Raw genomic sequence first — 22,755 nt, 5'->3', positions numbered from 1 at the left:
TGGAGGCCATGTGGCGAGTAGTTACGTAATACCTCTGCGAGTGCGGTTTTACAACCGTGATTTTGGGCAACCAAGGCGTCAGTAAGTCTGACGATCAGAGAGAAATATACCGACTCTAGTAGATGATGATAGGGGGAGGTACCGCCTTGTACCCCCAGGCCAATTCTGATTTATAATAAATAGCTAGTTTTTAGAGATATCGAACAGGAACGAATTAGGAAGCTTCCTGGGAACGTTAGTCCGTTTGGACTTTGGTAAATATCATTTCTGCTCTGTGTATAACCTTGATGTGATTGATGTGACTTTAAATATTTTAATACTGTATTATACCAATATTCTTTAGACAGTGTCTTCGGTCATCTGACGAAGTAAATCGTAGACTTCTTGTTCTAACATTATATGAGTATTTGGTAATATAAAGCTTAGCCAGTCATCCTAGCGGACCTAGGTACACTGTAGGTTATTGTCTTTATTGTGATAAGTATTAATGCTGTGTCACAAGGTTACTGAATGAGTAGTTAGGGTTAATTAAAAATTAACCCGTTAGGAATAGAGCTGTAATTCCTTTATTAATTAAGTTCCCCAAGAAGCGTTCCTAAATTATCACACGTTACTGAACGAGTAGTAAGGGTTAATTAAAAATTAACCAGTTAGGAATGGTGTTTTAATTCCTTTATTAATTAACTTCTTCCTGTAAGCGTTTCTCAATTATCACACGTGTGGGTGTGGTGTAACGGTGAAGTGATTTGCATATTGTGTAACTAGACACCTAGAGATTAACTAATTAAGTGATCAGTTCTGGGTTGTTATTATTGCTGTTATTAATTTACTACTACGGCTGTACATTTGTCAGCGTAGATTAATACAGATTCCAAAGTGTATTGTGTTTTTGTTGTGTTTTCTAGAGAACTAACGTGCTATAAATATATATACTTTATATAAGATCGTATCTCTGATCATACCTAGAGACGAGCCATACTAGGGTTTAACAGCCTGTTACAGAGAGATCTAATAGATATACAGTTAGGAGAGATATTTTGATAATCGTGTTTTATTCAGTTACGGGAATTATAGAATCCCCGTGACAGGAGTAGAAAATTGGGGCGCTCGTCCGGGATCTGAAACGGGACATGCATATTTAAAAAAGTATTGTTTGTAAATGGGGGCTTTATAAATTATTTTTACAAATTTACCAGAAGTAGCACGTTGTTCACTAGAAAATTAATTAATAATAAGTGCGTCATATCTAAACATGGATAAGAATTTGCTGGATAGGCCTACGCTCAGTGTAGTGGAGATTAAGCGAGCACGTAAGGCCGAGTTAGTTGAAATCGCGGGTGAGCGAGAAATTGATTAAGTTTTTGGTGATAGTCCTGTTATGGAAGACAGTGAGATTGTTCCAGAGATAGAGATAAATGAGTTAAGTGTGGAACAACAATTAGCTTTTAAAAAGCTTGAGTACGAAAGAGAGGAACGTGCATTAGATAGAGAGAGAGAGAGAAAGAAGGTAGAGAAGACAGAGAGAGGGATAGAGAAGATAGAGAGAGAGATAGGGAAGATAGAGAGAGGGAGAGAGAAAGGGAGAGAGAGAGAGAGAGAGGGATAGAGAGAGAGAAGAAAGGAATAGAGAATTCCAGTTAGAAAAATTAAAAGTGGAACATGAGTTAAAGTTGAATACTGAAGAAGTTAGACGTGAGGCAGGAAATGGTTTTAACATGTCGGAGGCTTATAGATCAGTGCCTGTATTGACGATCAGGAGGTAGACATGTTCTTTCAACTTTTGAACGGGCCGCTAAGCAGCTAAATTGGCCGCAGTCTAAGTGGACATTGTTAGCCGTGTCTAAGTTTAAGGGGAAGGCTAGTATAGCTTATAATTCAATGAGTGATGAGCGAGCAAGTCAGTACGACCTACTTAAGACGGCAGTGTTGAGGGCGTATGAATTACGTCCTGAGGATTATCGTTTACGGTATAGCGAGTTGAGAAAAACGCAGGGTCAGTCTTATAGTGAGTTTGTGGCTAAGAAGGCAGGGATGTTGATAAATGGGTGGTGTCACATCAGGTAGAGTCATATACCGAGTTACGGGAGTTGTTGATCTTACAGGACATTAAAAATGGATTACCAGTTAGCTTACGTATTCATTTAGAGGATCGTGATGTCAAAAAGATAGAGGAGGCAGGCATAGTGGCAGATGATTACGTGTTAATACACAAAGCTCAGGCAGTACCGGGTAGCTCTTTACAACAGGGTGATAAGAAGAAATTTCAGCCAGGTTTTTAACGGGAAAGTAACTATCGGGGAGAGTCATCTAGTTGGTCAGCTAGTCAGGCCAGGAATGCACCTGGTGGGCAAAGTAAGGATAGACCTGCATTATCAGCCAATGCACGAACCTTTCGTCCACATTGCAGTTACTGTAAAAAGGATAACCATCTTATCGGGGACTGTTTTAAAAGGAAACGCGATAATGCGCAAGTGGTCGGTTTAGTGAGGTCAGCTCCGTTAGCGAGAGAGTTAATGGTTAGTCCCATGGCAGAGAAAGTAAACCCGTATGTGTCCACTGGTATGGTTTGTGATGTGAAACAAGAGTTGTGTCCTAAGGCAATATCAATCTATAGAGATACCGGGTGTAGTCAGAGTCTGATAACGCAAAAGTGTTTAGCTGGTATTGAAAATTCAGACATAGGACGTAGTTTGGTTTTCACCTCGGTTACTGGAGAAAAAATGGTTGTCCGGTTACATAAGGTTTTCTTGTGTTCGAAGTTTGTGACGGGACCAGTCGTTATGGGTGTTGTGAAGGACTTGCCTGTTGAAAACATAGGAGTTTTGTTGGGAAATGATTTGACTAGTCAGTGTTGTCAGCCGAAATGTGACCAACTGTTAATTAAAGACAGCACGTTACCAATAGAAGAGTGTGAGGTTGATGAGATTAAATATCCCGCGTGTGTAAAGACTAGGGCTATGGCCAGTAGGTTATCACGGGATCTAGAGGATATTTGTGATTTGTCTGATACGTGTGTGAGCCAAGAAATTGGAGTGGATGAGGTTATCAGTAAAATGGTAGATAAGTCAACTGACAAATTAAATGTGGTGGAACCTGTTGATCTCCCGCAGAGGGGAATTGAACCAGTTGTGTTTGATAGAGGGGACTTACCTTGTAATAGACAAGAGTTAATCCTAGAGCAGGGGGCTGATCCAAATTTGTTGGCAGCTCGCACTACCTTGTTAACTGTGGACAAGGGAGTATTAATAAATAAGAGAGTTAGAGATGGGAGGTTGCCGGCGACCGAACTAGCTAGGACGCAACTGAGCCATGCTCAGAGCAAAATAAAATCAGAGTTTGATAGGAAGACTAGGAGTCGGGAATTTAAACCAGGGGATAAGGTGCTGCTGTACCTTCCCATTAAACGGGGTTCTGTGCAGAACAGGTATTTCGGGCCCTATGTTGTGCACAAACGGGTTAATGAGACAGGGTATGTGATAAACACTCCTGATAGGGTTAGGAAAAGTAGGTATTGTCACATCAATTTGCTAAAAGGTTATTTTGACAGACTGCCGATAGTTCCAGAAAGACCGGTCCAAATTGAGAGACACTCAATTTCCTGTGATGACGTCAAGACTGCAGAGGTCAAGTTGGCCAACAGCCAGATTCTAGCAGACTTGAACCCCCAGCGAGCAAAGCTGACTACGTTGAAACAAGACAATGTTTCCATTTGTCAGAACCTTCCAACGGTTACCAATACCTTAAGCCAAGATGTGCGCTTGGAACCCAACGCTACACCGATTCGACATCATGCCTATCGGAGAAAACCGGGAAAACGTGCGACGCTGAAAAGGAAGGAAACGAAGTTCCATTGGTCAGGTGAAGGCGAGAAGTCATTCAACTGCAGATGCGCTACTTGTCTCCCGTGATGGCAGCACCAGACTACCGAATGCCGTTCAAGCTAGCTGTGGATGCCAGTGACGTGGGTGCTGGAGCTGTGCTGTTCCAAGAAGACGAAGACGGACTGAACCATCCTAATGAAAGCCTCCAACCAGAGAGTTTTGAGGTGGAGTCTTCCTCTGCAAGAATACCCAATTACCATTGAACATATCAAGGGCACATCCAATGTAATCGCTGATGCCCTGTCCTGAAGTTGAACGTTATGATAATGTGGTGACATTCTTTATTTCTGTTTTGTTTATATATATTTTATTTGTATACCAGGGACTCAGAGACTCAGTGTGATTACTGGTAGTCACCTTATTATTACATGTGTTATAAATGCCCGTATGCGTCGGTTAACGCACCTTTTTGTTTTAGTGTAGTATATTTCCCTATTCCTAGAGGAGAGGAAATATCCTTTTTGAGGTGGGGGTGTGTCACGGAACATGCTCTTAATTTGTTTCGCCTGTGGCGATTTTAATTGTGTTAGAGGGCCGTGTGCAGTTTATTGCCCGTAGCCCAGGTGGGCAACTTGTTACGTAATACTTCGCGCGATCGGACATTCCAATATGCACTTAGTCCCGCTGTGGAGGCCATGTGGCGAGTAGTTACGTAATACCTCTGCGAGTGCGGTTTTACAACCGTGATTTTGGGCGACCAAGGCGTCAGTAAGTCTGACGATCAGAGAGAAATATACCGACTCTAGTAGATGATGATAGGGGGAGGTACCGCCTTGTACCCCCAGGCCAATTCTGATTTATAATAAATAGCTAGTTTTTAGAGATATCGAACAGGAACGAATTAGGAAGCTTCCTGGGAACGTTAGTCCGTTTGGACTTTGGTAAATATCATTTCTGCTCTGTGTATAACCTTGATGTGATTGATGTGACTTTAAATATTTTAATACTGTATTATACCAATATTCTTTAGACAGTGTCTTCGGTCATCTGACGAAGTAAATCGTAGACTTCTTGTTCTAACATTATATGAGTATTTGGTAATATAAAGCTTAGCCAGTCATCCTAGCGGACCTAGGTACACTGTAGGTTATTGTCTTTATTGTGATAAGTATTAATGCTGTGTCACAAGGTTACTGAATGAGTAGTTAGGGTTAATTAAAAATTAACCCGTTAGGAATAGAGCTGTAATTCCTTTATTAATTAAGTTCCCCAAGAAGCGTTCCTAAATTATCACACGTTACTGAACGAGTAGTAAGGGTTAATTAAAAATTAACCAGTTAGGAATGGTGTTGTAATTCCTTTATTAATTAACTTCTCCTGTAAGCGTTTCTCAATTATCACACGTGTGGGTGTGGTGTAACGGTGAAGTGATTTGCATATTGTGTAACTAGACACCTAGAGATTAACTAATTAAGTGATCAGTTCTGGGTTGTTATTATTGCTGTTATTAATTTACTACTACGGCTGTACATTTGTCAGCGTAGATTAATACAGATTCCAAAGTGTATTGTGTTTTTGTTGTGTTTTCTAGAGAACTAACGTGCTATAAATATATATACTTTATATAAGATCGTATCTCTGATCATACCTAGAGACGAGCCATACTAGGGTTTAACAGCCTGTTACAGAGAGATCTAATAGATATACAGTTAGGAGAGATATTTTGATAATCGTGTTTTATTCAGTTACGGGAATTATAGAATCCCCGTGACAGGGGTTGTTGTTTTTTATAACCTGGAAACCAATATTAACAATGGCAATACCTAACAGGTTGTCGCCTCAGCTTCACGAAATTTAGGTATTGCCACTGGAAACCAATATTAACAATGGCAATAGCTAAATTTCGTGAAGCTGAGGCGACAACCTGTTTGGTCATAATGCTAAAATCCATATAGGTAATACCACCCTAATTAAGTATGTGTTCTGTTTCATTAGGTTTTAGCCGTTGATATATTTGGATTTGTTAAATGAACTGTCTTTGATTTCTTCTTATTTATGGACAGTTCATTATTCTAACACTATATGGCAAGGCCATCTAACATTTTTTCACATCACTTTCCGATTTTTCTGATAACACGACATCGTTAACAGATTTTCACAAATGCCGAGATCATACAATTTACTGAAGTCTATTAAAGCTTTTGTTTCTTCCTTTTGTCTGTAATATCAACAGTTGACAGTCCTGATGATTGGTTTATGCGAGCCATTATGACTTTGCCTGCCATTCTAGTTTTACAGCTGCACGTATTCCTGGGGAAATCCTGCATCAGTTTTTGGGGGAGTATGCACCCCATAAAGCCTTTAGATAGGCACCTGCAAGGTCGAATAATATGGGAAGTTTCTAGAAGGTATACATGTCTTAAACTGTGTCGTCTTTTTCTTTGTTTATTTTGTTTTTAATTGACAGCAGAACTCTAAAACAACATTAAGACCGGTATTTGCTATCTCCCTTCTATTTCTTCCCACATGTAAAAAAAATATACTGTCAATCCACCCATTAAATTCATTCAAACATATTTTATTTTTATCTGGTGACCTCATTAAATATAATATTTACTTAATAATGTTCTTGCATAGAGGACCATAATATAAAAAATTTGAGGGGTCGTGTGCAGGTCTGTGAGTTTTGGTTATACAGGTAGTGCAAGTTTATATGCACACTCACCAGTTTTCTAGCTTGTTTTTTTTGTTTTTGTTTTTTTAATTGGGCCAGAGGCTAACACTTTCAACGTCATTTGTTGTTTTTCAGTTATTGCTGGGTTACCTCATTATTTTATCCTCTCACATATAAATTACTATGCAGAGTAATTGGGGGGGGGGGGAGGTATTTCATGCACACAACCCTCCCACCCCCACCACCCACCCCGCAAAGGACTACTACTACTTACTACTACTACTACTAATAATAATAATGATAATAATTTTTAAAAAACGTCATGCAAATTTTATAGGACGATGCTCTAGTCGAATGGAGGGAATTACTCATATCTGTTTCTGGGATGCTTCTAAAACATTCGGAAGAATTCCAAGCCAACCTATCAACGTCAATGGCGACTGCCATTAGCAGCACGTTGTTTGGGTTATCGATAAAGAGCGTTTTTGACAGCTGGACTGCTTTACAGGTGATGCACATATTTGATCAAGATTAATGGCGGTATCGGAGTTTATGAGTGATTATACAGAATTCGTATACTATGTAAGATAGTGTTGTGCCCATGAAGAGTGGTGGTCAGTTCATTTGTTGTGGTGTATTCTAATAGTTTCTATTCTGTCTGAATCTTGAGTGCAGCGGGACATAGCCCAGAGCAATGGTAAAGCGCTCGCCTGATATGCGATCGGTATAGGATCGATCCCCGTCGGTGGGGAATTGGTCGAATTCTTGACACAGCCACTGCTCCACAACTGGTGTAACAATTATTACAACAGCCGTGGTATGTACCATCCGGGCATCCCGTCTGGCATGATTCATGAACTTTATGAATCCATGACGTTTCGCCCCCCCCCCTCCCCCCAGGCCAGTTCGATACCGGTCAGTTCGCCCCCAGTTTGACCTGTTCGCCCCAGTTTGACCTGTTCGCCCCATGTACCAGTTCGCCCCCAAGACAATTCGCCCCCAACTGTTTGCCTGTTCGCCCCCAAATATTTGTCAGTTCGCCCCCAATTAGTTGTTACTTTTAAACAATTATTGTACGGTTTCTTTAGAGGATGTTAAAGTGTGTGTGTGTTGTGTGTGTTTCTTTTCTTAGAGGGGAGGGGTTGTTGTCCTTCCACAATTTGGACTGATCATGAATCATGAGAATTGTAATACAGGGTTATATTTTTTTCAGATGTAATTAAACGTAGGGTGCTGAATAAGCGTAGACACCGACATTTTTTCACAAATTCACAAACCACATCATCAACATTTATTAAAACATCCATTCCTGCCAGGTATGATCTGTTTTAAGAAGAAAGAAATAAAACAATGGTTAATCAGCTACATAACCTTGATGCTGATTATGCATATTCGGCTAACACCTAAGAGGGCTTTGAACAGCAATTCGATATGGCCTTTTCTGGTGAGCATTATTCTAACTGAGGGATTATTGCGGGGGTTCTTTTGGCCACTAATTAGTAACCATGAACATCAAAAAAGATGATCATCTTCTAAAAACACTATGACTGATTACAGTTAACAGGTTAACACGTGATAATGGCCATAAAAGTGCGTACGACCAGCCTAGCCTGGCCTGTCATGGATGGAGGAGCTGGCCAAGGCCGGCTCTTGTGCCCGTGACAGGCGTGCACTATAACAGCTTGTTCTGAATGTGCACGTAAAACCCTCTGACTTGACCTGCCTAGCCTGGCATTCGTATTCAACACAGAACAAACACGTATGGATATATCAGAACAGAACTTTATTACACTCAGGCCGTTCCATGACCAATATAAAAATTTCATGACTTTTCAGGCCAGGAACATGACCCGAACTGACTGGGGGCGAACTGGTACCTTTGTAGGGGCGAACTGGTTATGCACGTGTGGGTGAACTGACATCCTATTTGGGGGCGAACTGGCTGGGGGGGCGAAACATCTGGTACCCGAACTTTATGATAAAGATCCGGGAAAAGTTTGATCCGTATCCCTCAATATCAAAGGCTCTAAAACTAACCCTGACCCTAACCCTAACTATTGAAAGGTGGGAACTCATGCCAAAGTCATCCTTTGCTGCTAATCAGAAAGATTCAAGGAGTTGGCTCATTATCGAAAATCTGTGTGCCATATGGCAGATTCATGATATAATCGTAATTATATTATTGTTTAGAGTGCATCATTTAAAAAAACAAAAACGGAGCGGGACATAGCCCAGTGGTAAAGCGTTCGCTTGATGCACGGTCAGTCTAGGATCAATCCCCGCTGGTGGACCCACTGATCTATTTCTTGTCCCAGCCAGTGCTCCACAACTGGTGTAACAAAGGCCATGGTATGTACTATTCTGTCTGTGGGATGGTGCATATAAAAGATCCCTTGCTACTAATCGAAAAGAGTAGCCCATGAAGTGGCGAAGGTGAACTGTGTGGTCCTTAACCATATGTCTGACACCATATAACCGTAAATAAAATGTGTGGAGTGCGTCATTAAACAAAACATTTCCTTCCTTCCTTTAAATAAAACATTCCTTCCCACAAAGTTTATGAAGTCTGATACGTGTGGCATGTGCCATCAATTGAAACTGGCAACAGTTTCACCTGTTCCTCCCACCCCCTACCCACAAACTATACTTTTTAATATTGAAACCATCAGAATCGTTTCTGTTGACCGATACTGTCGCCCATTGCACTACAGGTGAATTTTACCACTGAACTACATCCTGCATACAGTGGACCACTGGTGTCCAGTGTATCAGAGCACCTAAGCATTTAAAGACCATTTTCTCTGTGAACACTGAACTATTTAATAAAATGTTTTTCACCAGTAAAGTAGTGCATTTTATAATCTGAAATATACTACAAATTGTTTTATGTATGTACTAATTAAACATTTTAAAATTGTGCATAAATGTAAGCACCCTCTGTATCCAAAACGATTTCCATGTCCAGTGATTCGGTGGTGTAGATTTGGCTCGGTTACCCTGCTGTTTATAGATCACCCATGACCTCACTGTGTAGCCCATAAAAGCTACACTGTTGTCCCAGGATTATTTTAATAGCACTTTTTTGTTTTGTCTTTTTAAAAATATTACTGTGAAATTGTGAATGATCACACACCAGGCTTCGAAATTCACGACGGCTCCACGGCATTTGCCGTACTGCCTTGTGACTTTGCCGTGATGCCTCAAAAATACCAGTTACTTTACGGCTATGAATAACCGTGTCCTTTTAATTACCTTCCATGGTGCCTCTTTTGTGTATGTTTGTTTTTTTAAAACTTGTATAGCCCTAACTTTTATTTTAAAACATTAAACTTGCACGCATTCGATGTTCCTCGATAGTGTTTGTATACAGTTTCTTGGTCATGTATTATAATTGCACATCGAACGTAACAAATGATAAATTGCGGTTGAAACGTACAGCGTTACGGGAAAAACCCCACCGTAAATTGCCGAAAGTTTTAACGTCGTACATTTACGAAAAAACCCCGTAAATAGCCAAAAAAGAATCCCGGGGCAAAATAAAAATTCAAAATAGGCTAAACCATGCTTACAAAAAAAAGAAGACTAAAAGAATCCGAGAAACAACGGAAGGAAGAGGGACAAAAATTGCCAAAACTTTTTCATTATTTCAGGAAAATTTTATTATTATTATTATTATTAGCTATTTAAATGTCAGCTGCGTTCAACCAGACCAAGCGGAAAAACGTCTGCTAGACTGGTTTATGCGCTTCACAATAAACCAAATGGCCACGTTGAGAACCAATCAAATAGTTCACGAACGTTAGACAAACGTTTGCTGGCTGAACTTGGGCTGTTGTTATCGATATTCTTCATGACAAATTTTGAAATTATAAAAAAAAGTCTGTCCCATCATTCTATAAAAAAAAGTGTTTTGCTATTAATTTCAGTTTTGTTTGATGTAACAAGAAAAGTAAAAGTGTATTGGAAATAACAAACCAATACTAATTTTGTGTGCAATTTACAAATCAGTCGGCTTAGAAATGAATAACTTGTAGTAAATTTCATAGTAATAAAAAAGGCGTTCCCTGTGGGACGGACTTATAGTTTTAATGTTTATTAGCCTATTGAGCGGACCCATGTTAAAATCACCCAAATTAATTTATTCCCAATTAACTGAAACACTGAAATAAATGTGAACTGTTTAATGTTTGTGGTTATTCTTGAATATTCCGTTTATTTAATTATTACCCATGCTCAGAAGTTGATAGGCCTATACATCACTTGCGTAGGAAGCGGGGAAGGGGGTACTTTGTAGCAGGATCGATGGTTTATATATTAATTTTATACGTGTGTCTGTGTGCCCACCCATCCCACTTTTTAGTATCTTCCTGCAGGCTACACCCGTGTATATTAACTAATTCTGGGTACTAGGCCTAAGCAGTAGCCAACAACGAAAATTGTACCATGTCTTCTTCAAATGACCTTCACCTTTGCATGCGAAAAAAACGCGATGACTTGTAGTGCATGTGGTATTGAGAAATTCCTTGATTGTTTTGTTGAGATTGCACGTTGTTGTTTTTGGAAAATAAACCTACAATGTATGAGATGACTGGAGTTACGATAATACGATATATTTGCCTCTATAGGCCTACAGTATTTAGCAGTTTGTAATAAAAGCCGTTTAATCGCCACACACGTTACCGTACTGTCATGCGATCTCGTATGTCACCAATTACCATGGTACCTAATAAGAGCACGCATTAATGATTCCAATTTCAAACAAATTAGTTATGCTCATATCCATTCAACGTCCAGACATGTCTAGTCTGGGTCCAGTCTCTAACAACGCCAGTGATTGGGTCCAGGGCACGGCGTAAGAAGGTGCCAAAAAGTGGGGTGGGGTATATAAAAACCATCGCTGCTGCCCCCCCCCCCCCCCCCCCTACACACGCACACACCCTCATCCTCCATTTAACACACACACACACACGCACAGTCACACAAAACATAATATATATATTAAAAATAATCCATAAATGCTGAAAATCCATTACCTGCTATAATGAGATGGAACAGCAGCAGTGTTTGTTCAAGGAGACCAGATACGTCATAATCTCTCTCCACCAAAGTTGTCTTTAAGGACCCCACAAAAAAATTAAAATACTGTTTTGTTTAATGACACCACTACAATACTTTGATTTATTGATGAATGACCAATTTAAAAGAATTACAGATAAAGTTTTTTTCTGGTTAAATTGACTTCCTAAAAAAGACTGCCTTGGTGCCCTTTGAAAATGTATGAACGTAGCCTTTGTGCCCTTCATTTCCTAGATTTTTTATAGGCTATTATAGCCTGCCCTTTTAACACCGAATTTCGAGGCCTGACACATGATATGTCTCATAACCTGTTTCGGAATCATTGAGTGGCACAGTGAAGTAGGGCGATCTCGCCACCGGTAAATTCCATATACTGCTGGGCGAAATCGCCGTAGGCCTACTATATATATCTAACTAAAGAGGAATTTTATTATTTAAAATGTTTATATTACTATCATTTACTGCATGAAATGATACGAACAATGTTCAAATCAAATGTGATGTGTCCTTTTTTCTGTCTTTGCCTGTTAAAGTGTTAGCTAGTGTTTGTATTCTGCCGATCGAAGCTGGGCGAAATCGCTGTATATCGCCGTAAGGCCCCTGCTGGTTGAAGCTGGGCGAAATCGCCGTAGTTTTGTCCGGACTTAGGCTACTTTGGGGTGTATGTACATAGTGTATGTAAATTGAAGGGACTGTCGCTATTTCTGCTTAATAAATGTTCTAAACAATTAAGCTTGACGTAGGGAACTATGATGTAGGCCTATGTGATATGTCTATTAATAATAAAGACACATTTGGGGGAATAATAGCCAGTGGATGTTTCAATCGGAAATGATAAACAAAAATAAAGTTAAAAGAATGACATAAAAATTGTTTCAGTGATATAGAATTGATATTAAACAATAATAATTATAATTATTATACTCAGTGTTACTTATATGAATTTTATATTACTGATATATTTTATAAAATCATTAAAATTCTAAATGTACCTAATATTATAACATCATTAAAATGTTGCAATTGTCTAAAGTAGCTTAATTTATTCGCTATGCTTTTGTATTGGCGTGTATAGGTGCTTAATGGCGGCCGTACTAGGAACAGTCGGAGTAATTAACAATAAATCTTGTTTTCCTAGTTCACTTAAGATAATTACATACACTCGGTATCCAACAATGTATTAACACATTTAACTGGTTGTAACAACAGTATGATTGGTAATCAATTAGCAAGATAATCTGTTTAAATCTACAATGCTGTATTAATTGGAACAACAAACGATGTCGGTGTTTCTTGTGAGTATAGTTTTCTCGCAGTGACCACTGTGCATACCGTTTTAAAGACGATTAACACTAATAATAGTGAACTCTAATCAACATATAGACATAAACTGTTATAATGAATTATAATCATCTGTATTACAGTATTAACTATTAAAATACAGAAACAATTTCCCTGTAATGAAACTGAAATCGTGAAATGCTAATAAGCAATATATCTTTATGTCTGTCCTTGTATCTTATCTCGTTAGTTTTCTGTTACTGGTAATTTAATGTGATCAGTTCTATAAAACCGTAGATGTAAAGAACATATCGAAAAAAGAAAACATACACAAGCTTTCAGTTTGACATTTTATTAATTTGTAACATTAACATGTTCTCAAATTTATATATAAGTGTACTATAAAATGGAACACACAAACATGTCGGCAACCACGCCCAACTTTTTGAGAAACCAATATCAAACCCAAAACATGCACTGAATAATAATAAGCTTAAAGTACTGTCAGTCGGGCCAACTTTGTTGTAAACAGTATGGAAGACAGAAAACAGACAGATGGAGTTTCAGTTTGAATTTTATTAATTTGTTACATTAATATGTTCTCAAACAATAAGTAAGTGTACAATGAAATGGTACACAAAACGTTGGCGATCTCGCCCAACCTTGCTGATATGGAGTAAACTGAACAAAAGCAATGACAGAAAAAACAAAAGCTTGAGAATAAAGAACAGTATCAAACCCAAAACATTAATTAAATATTATTATAATAACCAATTTATTGTAATAAACAGTGACATTCCCGTCTGCTTATATGTGAAATGCTTATTAGCATTTCGCCCAGCAGTATATGGAATTTACGGCTATCTCGCCCGTGGCGGCGAGATCACCCGGGCGAGATCGACCGGTGGCGAAATCGCCGGAGCCCTGCACAGTTTGTCATTACTGTGCTATGCATGTTCATTGTCATGCATGGCTAAGATCCCTACATTAATTCTTTTTTTATCTCGTAGGTTGTGCATACTTGTGGATCTCAGTTCGCTTTTATTTTTTGTAACAATGTGACAATTGTCAACTGGACTGACTGTCAAGTAAGGTGTTAAACCTTTCATTTTGTTTGAATTTTTCTGTATTTTCCTTTTTAGTTTAAACAAAAATAGCCCCCCAAAAAAGAGTTATACCATTTACTATAATTTGAAAAAGGTATTTTTAGACTGGTTTTGACATTCTTAATATCAATAAGGCGGAACTACTTCGTGTTTATATAAACGAAAACACATGATTGATTTTTTTAAATCATATAATTATTAAGAATTCTAATAATTTTAATACTTGATTTCCATCAGGGGATTGACCATTGAAAAAGGAATTGAAGTTTAATTCGCTAAAAACCCCACTAACACCATGACAACTTCCTTAGCATACTTCAACAAAATACCAAGTGCACTAATACACCGGACATGGCTGTACTAACTTGCTTCTTATATATTAAATACAACTGCAACAAATATATGAAACCAAAATTAATTTTAATCAAATCAATATGTGTCTTTATTTTACATAGCTTGCTGTCAACCAAGGGTTTGGAGGCAGTGATAGTCGAGCTAAGGCAGACTGGCTTGTTTTTGCCACCGAGACCTGGTTTACGGAGAATGGTAAACATGTTTATTTACTGACCTGGTTTTTAGACAATTAAAGTGTACATGTATGATGTATATATATTACAAACATACATATACACAAATAAATGTAAAACTAGCACTATGATGTTACACTGTTACAGGAAAATGTATATGACCATCTTGATCAATTAATTATGCAGTTGCCATGGTACCAGTCTTGTATTTTTGGACAGGTGTTAGAAAGATGTCATCAAAGATGTTGGCCATTTTATATTTAGGATTAATTTAAAATGAATGATCAAAATTCTATTTCTCCACCAGTGTTCATCAACAAGATATATAGCTCAGAATAGCGAGTGGAAGACCGATGGATTTTGTTTTTATGACATCTTAAAATAAATTACTTTTACAGAATATGAAAAACTAATTACATGTGTATTTTAAATATACAGGACGTGTACTAGGCAGTGTTCGAGATTAACGGTATCCTGATATCCCAGGGATACCAGAATTTAATTTTAGATACCAGACTTCAATAACCCAGTATCCTGCTGGGATACCATATAATGTTTTTTCTTTCTTTTAATCCTGTACTGGTGAAGTTAAGATACAGTGGGATACTAAATTCTCAGGTGGGATACCAGATTTTGAAATGTTAGTGTTGAACTGGGATACTGCTTAAAAATGTTTAATCTCGAAATAATTTTTTAATGTTAATCAAATATTTATTCATTACTTCCTTTAAATAAAAAATAATCATTCAATAAATACATACTGTTCAAACATATATTATTAACAGGCATCTTTTTTTTCTCTCTCTTTTTTTTAATATAGAAAATATTGAGTCTTACGAAGTAGAAGATTTTCTGGAGCAAGTTCTGAACAATGAGTTTGACTTGCTTATTGATGATGGCAGCTTGCAAGAGGTACTGTCAGTTCTTTTGTACACTTGGTTCAATTGATGACGGTCAGTTAATCAATTAGTCAATAGTAGTGGTATGATGAACAGCTATTAATAGATGACATTTGCAGTCGACACATTTTATTTACAGTTATATGGCATCGGACATATGATTAAGGACCACACAGATATTGAGAGGAAACCCGCTGTCACCACTTCATGGGTTACTCTTTTCAATTCACAGCAAGGGATCTTTTATATGCATCATCCCACAAACAGGATAGCACCAGTGTTCTTGCTGCTCCATTTAAGCGGGGCGCCCCGCCCCACTATTCCATTTTGCCGCCTTCCTTTCACGTTCCCCGCCCACCTTTATTTTTGAGCGCCCCTCTTTATTTTCCAGCACCTATCTCCGCTATTTCCAAATGCACACTTTTTTGACACAAAAAACAATGATCAGTCTGCACACTGGACATCAAAGGAAACAAGCCGCGTTGTGTACGAAAAAGCAATTGACGAGACATTTACGACAGTTACCGTAACGTAATTTAACAGTATTTTTTAACAGCCTCTATTTTGTCCAATATCTGTATCCATTTGTATGTTTGATAGACACAATAGAAGTTATATTTTATGTGAGCAATGAAAACGTTTTATTTTTTACGGATTCGGCAATCTCCGATTGAAAAAAAACCCCTCTTATTTGGCGCTAAATTTGTCACGTGATCAGAATGGTTATTCTGTCTTTTGTTTCCACTAACTATCGTTTGATATTTTGTCTTCAGTTGCAGATATTATTGGTTGTAACTGATGATTTTTACTTTCTGTCATTCTGTTTATTCAGTAGTTCTTTATAAAATATTGTAAACTTTTCATTTTGGGGGGATATACGCTTATAAAAACAACGGAAGTGGTAGTGTTTATCATTAAAATCATTTATCTTGAGTGCCAAATAATATATACACCGCCTTTACAAAAACTAAACTTTTTATCAGCTGGCGATAATATTTTATCACAGCGATCGATTCATTCGATGAAGATGGAAATAACAAAAATGTATCCGACATTAGGAGATCACTTTACAAACATCTTTATTGTTTTTCGTATATCTTGAAATCTTTATTAAAAATAATAATATTAAAACTTTGATCGCTCCAGCAAAACCAGAACTGTCCGTGAATGTCAGACCGATATCATCTTCGGTTCAATTAAAAGACGAGTCTCCTTGTATTTCTTATTTATAAACCTTTTTGCACTTTTTTGTAGGCAAAATAAGGATTCTGTCTTTTCACAAAGTCTACCAATACACACAATATGGTAACCAAACTACTCCCCCCCCCCCCCCCCCCCCCCCCACTTTTTTTTTTTTTTTTTATTGCTTTTCGTTTTTTTGGTTTTTTTTTTTGAAGGGTGTGGTGCCGGGCGGCCGCCCTCCTTTAATTTTCACCCAGCGAGAACACTGATAGCACATACCATGGCCTTTGATATACCAGTCATGGTGCACTGGCTGGAACGAGATATAATAGCCCAGTGGGCCCACCGATGGGGATCAATCCCAGACTGACCACACAGCAAGTGAGTGCTATACCACTGAGCTACGTCCCGCCCCTCACATTTGAGGTGCACGATTCAACAGCTTAATTTCATCTCTGAACCTAAAATACTGCAACAGCACACCTTCCACTGGAGGGCGGGACACCTAAAATACGGCAACAGCACACCTTCCACTGGAGGGTGGGACACCTAAAATACGTCAACAGCACACCTTCCACTGCAACAGCACACCTTCCACTGGAGGGTGGGACACCTAAAATACGGCAACAGCACACCTTCCACTGGAGGGTGGGACACCTAAAATACTGCAACAGCACACCTTCCACTGGAGGGCGGGACACCTAAAATACAGCAATAGCGCACCTTCCACTGGAGGGTGGGACACCTAAAATACGGCAACAGCACACCTTCCACTGGAGGGTGGGACACCTAAAATACGGCAACAGCACACCTTCCACTGCAACAGCACACCTTCCACTGCAACAGCACACCTTCCACTGGAGGGTGGGACACCTAAAATACGGCAACAGCACACCTTCCACTGCAACAGCACACCTTCCACTGGAGGGTGGGACACCTAAAATACTGCAACAGCACACCTTCCACTGGAGGGCGGGACACCTAAAATACGGCAACAGCACACCTTCCACTGGAGGGTGGGACACCTAAAATACGGCAACAGCACACCTTCCACTGGAGGGTGGGACACCTAAAATACTGCAACAGCACACCTTCCACTGGAGGGCGGGACACCTAAAATACAGCAATAGCGCACCTTCCACTGGAGGGTGGGACACCTAAAATACGGCAACAGCACACCTTCCACTGGAGGGTGGGACACCTAAAATACGGCAACAGCACACCTTCCACTGCAACAGCACACCTTCCACTGCAACAGCACACCTTCCACTGGAGGGTGGGACACCTAAAATACGGCAACAGCACACCTTCCACTGCAACAGCACACCTTCCACTGGAGGGTGGGACACCTAAAATACTGCAACAGCACACCTTCCACTGGAGGGCGGGACACCTAAAATACGGCAACAGCACACCTTCCACTGGAGGGTGGGACACCTAAAATACGGCAACAGCACACCTTCCACTGGAGGGTGGGACACCTAAAATACGGCAACAGCACACCTTCCACTGCAACAGCACACATTCCACTGGAGGGTGGGACACCTAAAATACGGCAACAGCACACCTTCCACTGGAGGGTGGGACACCTAAAATACGGCAACAGCACACCTTCCACAGGAGGGCGGGACACCTAAAATACGGCAACAGCACACCTTCCACTGCAACAGCACACCTTCCACTGGAGGGTGGGACACCTAAAATACTGCAACAGCACACCTTCCACTGGAGGGTGGGACACCTAAAATACGGCAACAGCACACCTTCCACTGCAGAGCGGGACACCTAAAATACGGCAACAGCACACCTTCCACTGGAGGGTGGGACACCTAAAATACGGCAACAGCACACCTTCCACTGCAACAGCACACCTTCCACTGGAGGATGGGACACCTAAAATACTGCAACAGCACACCTTCCACTGGAGGGTGGGACACCTAAAATACGGCAACTGCACACCTTCCACTGCAACAGCACACCTTCCACTGGAGGGTGGGACACCTAAAATACGGCAACAGTACACCTTCCACTGGAGGGTGGGACGTAGCCCAGTGGTACAGCGCTTGTTTCATGCGCGGTCCCCATCCGTGAGCCCATTGGGCTATTTCTCATTCTAGCCAGTGGACCACGACTGGTATATATCAATGGATGTTGTATGTGTTATCCTGTGTGTGGGATGGTGCATATAAAAGATCTCTTGCTACTAATAGAAAAATGTAACAGGTTTCCTTTCTAAGACTATATGTCAAAATTACCAAATGTTTGACATCCAATAGCTGATTATTAATAAATCAATGTGCTCTAATGGTGTTGTTAAACAAAACAAATTGTTATTGTAAGTTGGGATCATTTATGTTCAAAACTTCTTTTGTCAGTGTACATCCTATCAGGGCTTCTACAATTGTTATAAAAACCACTAGCCATGGGATCAGTGATTTTACAAATTTACTAGCTACGATTAAAAATTCACAAGCCCTACTTTACTTTAAGTTAATACAATTTTACTAAATAACATTTGACAAAAAAAATTCACTAGCGGTCAAGCATGGCTTTTTTTCTACTAATAACTCTCCTGGAGCTCATAAGTTGCGTGATATTTTCAAAAGTGAACGACTGAAACATTTGGTATAATAATGTTTGGGTTTTTTTTGTTGTTTTTTCCCCTTCATAGTCCATTCCTTGAGTGGTGAGGGGGCTTGTATGTCTCATTGACCCAGAGAGCTATGCCAGCAGGAGCTTTGGCTTCTGTTAGGGACACCCAAGCTGGACTGGTCAATGGGTAGTGGCTAAACTGATGTGGACTAAGGGTGAAGTAACCCTAACAGAAACTTTGAGTGCTGAAGTCGGAGGTATTGGACCGCACAGCGCACTCTAATAGACCACCATACCATGCATCAACAGCTGTTATTGCTATTATGACTACATGTATTTTTAATGTATTATATTGACCAAGCTGTGTGGGTTTCTCTTCACACAACCACTGATTATTGTTGATGATTGCAGGTGGCGTCCAAGATCTGCACATATTACGCATTGTGTCAGCAAGGCAGAGACTCGGACGTGAGGCAGCGCATTAGTAAAGAGCCAAAACCAGCCATTGATGAGTGCAAGGAAAGTCAAGAGGTATGCTCTGTCAGGATATTACAGAGTCATCCAACATTTCTACATGAATTCCTCAGACTATCTAAACCATAACCAGACTTTATACACAGTTACAGACTTTATTTACTGTTAAAATACACTTTTGAAGTCACAGTATTGTCTCAATGCTCCATTATTTTTCAGTAATGGAGAGATGAAACCCTACTTAATTAATCCACCAAAATCATTGGTGTTAAACTCCATACTAACATATATTCACACAAAATTATTATTTAGTGGTGTATTTTAAGTAGGGGAATATCCTCATAACTCTCCATTCCTAAAAAAATAATGGGACTCGGCCTTAGCGGGCCTTGTCTCCATTATTTTTCAGTAATGGAGAGTTACTCAGACATTATCCTATACTTAGCAGTCTCTTCGCGCATTGACCAAACTTTGTACACAATTACAGACTCTTCACACTGACCAAACTTTGTACACAATTACAGTCTCTTCACATTGACCAAACTTTGTACACAATTACAGTCTCTTCACATTGACCAAACTTTGTACACAATTACACACTCTTCACATTGACCACACTTTGTACACAATTACAGACTCTTCACATTGACCAAACTTTGTACACAATTAGTCTCTTCACATTGACCAGAATGTACAATAGTCATTAGACTTCCTATTCAATAATAAGACTTTCTATACAATAACCAAACTTTGTAATTAGTTAACAGACTTCCAATGCAGTCGTAAGACCCTGCACACAGACTTCTACATACAGTAAGTCACCAGGCTTTTAGTCACCAAAATTTTAACATGCCTGAAAGTGTCCTTTTTTGAACAGTTGCAGCTCTTCTAAGAGAAATATTTTTCAGGATGATAGTTTGGACTCAAGTTGCTCGTTGGTTGGTGAATCAGCAACAGCAGTGACAAGTGTGACAGATGGCGATTCAGAGAAGACTTCTTTGCCGAATAATGCTTCATCAAGTGAGTGCTTGATTAGTAATTTATGTAGAAGGGTGCACATTTAAAAGTAACATACAGAATTTTATAATTTGGAAACATTAATCAAACTCAATCTTATTTACGGCCCTAGCACATATGCATCACAAAGAAATCAATTTCAGGTAACTTGTATTTTGCAGAGAAATCAATTTTGATTGTGCTTTTTTTATCATGGGATGGTATGAGTAGCGAACTGTTTGTCTTTAAATTGTTATCACACATGTTAACAGTATGTGTTATGAAAAAACCTAACCAATGGTGTGTAAGAAAAGTAATTTTTAATATCCTAGATGTTAGAGTATACATGAACAAATTATATTTATTTATATAAATGTATATACAGTGAAACCTCGCAGAACCGGATCCTCTGTAAACTGGAATTCCCTCAAAACCGGACATTTTTCACGGTCCTTTTTTTTAAATCAGAAAAGAACTTAACCTCTCTAAACCGGATACCTCTTAAAACGGGACATTTTACGTGGTCCCTAGGGTGTCTGGTTTAAGAGGGGTTTCACTGTACACAGTAATTTAATCTTTGTTAAAAACTGATAAGTAACAACACTGTGATGACTTGTTCTAGTGTGAGAATATACTTACTTTATGTCAGTCCGCAGTTGGACCAGTTTCTCTGCTCTTGAATGTACTGTCTGTTCATAGTAACATATGATTTTCTGGTTTGCAGATGATAGTGATATGGAAGTAGAAGAAGGCTGGGAAGTGGTTAAACGCAGCAAGAAAAGATAGCACTGATGGAAATGGAAGAACATTGTTGGCAATGTGTGGTCAGAACTATTAAGGTGTGGATCCACTGTGTGCATCACACTCGCTTCCCCTCAAACTCAAAAGTGCCCCCAAAACCCAGTTTTTATTTTTTATTTCATTTTACTTGGGTTTTTTATTATTTTATTTAAAAAAAATATTTATTAGGATGCAGTATTTTGGTAGATTGGGTTTCCTGGGAGAAGACTGCCATTCATGCCCTAACTTTTGTTAGTGTATGTTGGTGTATCCCTGCCTAGAACATCAAGCATTAAGTCCTGCTTATGGATGTGGAAGAACATGGTTAGGAATGTATGGTCAGAACATGGTTGGGAATGTGTGGTCAGAACAAATGGAACATTTAGTACTTCATGGTCCGTTTTGAAATTTCTGTAATTTATTTACTACCAATATGTGAACAATAAACCAAGTTCAAAGGTGTGAAAAGCAAAGTACTAATAAATAAAAAGAAAGCACAGTTTGTTAAATCAGAGAACAATCATCAATGTGGCTTGTAACTTCTCGTCCACAAAATCAGTTCCAAATATTTTGTAATAAAATTAATATTTAATGTATTAACCTGTCACTGTGTGGCACATTATATTTAATATACATGGCAATAGGGTGTCAAGTCCCATGTCAGAGATTTGAAGAATGCTATAATACTACCAATCGGTTGCTTTTAGTCCATATATATTTGACAGTGCACGTTATAATATACGCGCTCCCAAGTTTGTGCAAGTGGACGAAGTTGAGACAGGGGAGAGAACTCTGTAGAAACTTTGACTCTCCCAGTAAGCAGTTTCCAACCTGCAGACCAGTACCACCTCAACATGTGTCTATCCAAACTGGTGAACTAGCATCCTGTCGCTGTGGGATTGTGGTAGAGCCTGGAAGGTTGTGGGCTCGCATCCTGGTACCCACTTCAAAGCAGACTCAAGTGTAAATACCTGCTCCTACGCAGAGAAAGAATTATAGCGGCTCAACTAGAGACATTACGTCAGAGATTCCATGAAGCCTGTTGGTAAAATGCGGAGCAGAGCAGATAATTTTAACGTACTCGTATGTTTCGAGCATGTCTATCCCGGGTCCTATCTCTGGATAGCCAGGGACTTGACCCGGGACAGATGGTAAAATGCAAAGTTTTCTGTAAGTGAATTAAAATGAAAAGGTTTCCACCACCACAGCATGGCATTAAAAAGACATATAAAAGATCCCTTGCTGCTAATCGAAAAGAATAGCCCATGAAGTGGTGACAGCGGGTTTCCTCTCAATACTTGTATGGTCCTTAACCATACGTCTGACGCCATATAAAATGTGTTGAGT

The 22,755-nt window shown here is 39.3% G+C and overlaps 1 protein-coding gene and 1 long non-coding RNA gene across 6 annotated transcripts in view; one reads left to right on the top strand and one right to left on the bottom strand.

Moving 5' to 3' along the window:
* The window catches only part of LOC121367646 (pre-rRNA-processing protein TSR2 homolog), a 43,993-nt gene extending 21,238 nt beyond the window's left edge, over positions 1-22,755 (top strand). For 3 of the 5 annotated variants that reach the window (XM_041491937.1, XM_041491938.1, XM_041491939.1), the window contains 7 exons: positions 6,833-7,003; positions 13,863-13,940; positions 14,414-14,504; positions 15,306-15,397; positions 19,570-19,689; positions 20,541-20,652; positions 21,353-22,755. In XM_041491937.1, coding sequence (XP_041347871.1) covers positions 6,833-7,003; positions 13,863-13,940; positions 14,414-14,504; positions 15,306-15,397; positions 19,570-19,689; positions 20,541-20,652; positions 21,353-21,414 — 726 coding nt within the window. In that variant the 3' untranslated portion in view covers positions 21,415-22,755. Of the gene's footprint in view, positions 1-6,832; positions 7,078-13,862; positions 13,941-14,413; positions 14,505-15,305; positions 15,398-19,569; positions 19,690-20,540; positions 20,653-21,352 lie in introns of those variants that run through there. The other 2 variants (XM_041491940.1, XM_041491942.1) reach the window with 2 other exon arrangements.
* Positions 16,870-18,641, bottom strand: LOC121367648. The gene is made up of 3 exons (XR_005957405.1): positions 17,830-18,641; positions 17,418-17,789; positions 16,870-17,377 (listed from the first exon to the last, which is right to left on the bottom strand). It is a non-coding gene; the product is annotated as an uncharacterized LOC121367648 (long non-coding RNA).

Source organism: Gigantopelta aegis, chromosome 3, assembly GCF_016097555.1.
Source record: "Gigantopelta aegis isolate Gae_Host chromosome 3, Gae_host_genome, whole genome shotgun sequence".
Classification (NCBI taxonomy): domain Eukaryota; kingdom Metazoa; phylum Mollusca; class Gastropoda; order Neomphalida; family Peltospiridae; genus Gigantopelta; species Gigantopelta aegis.
Note: the sequence above shows the minus strand (reverse complement) of the source record. Positions and strands in the feature narration are given on the sequence as shown.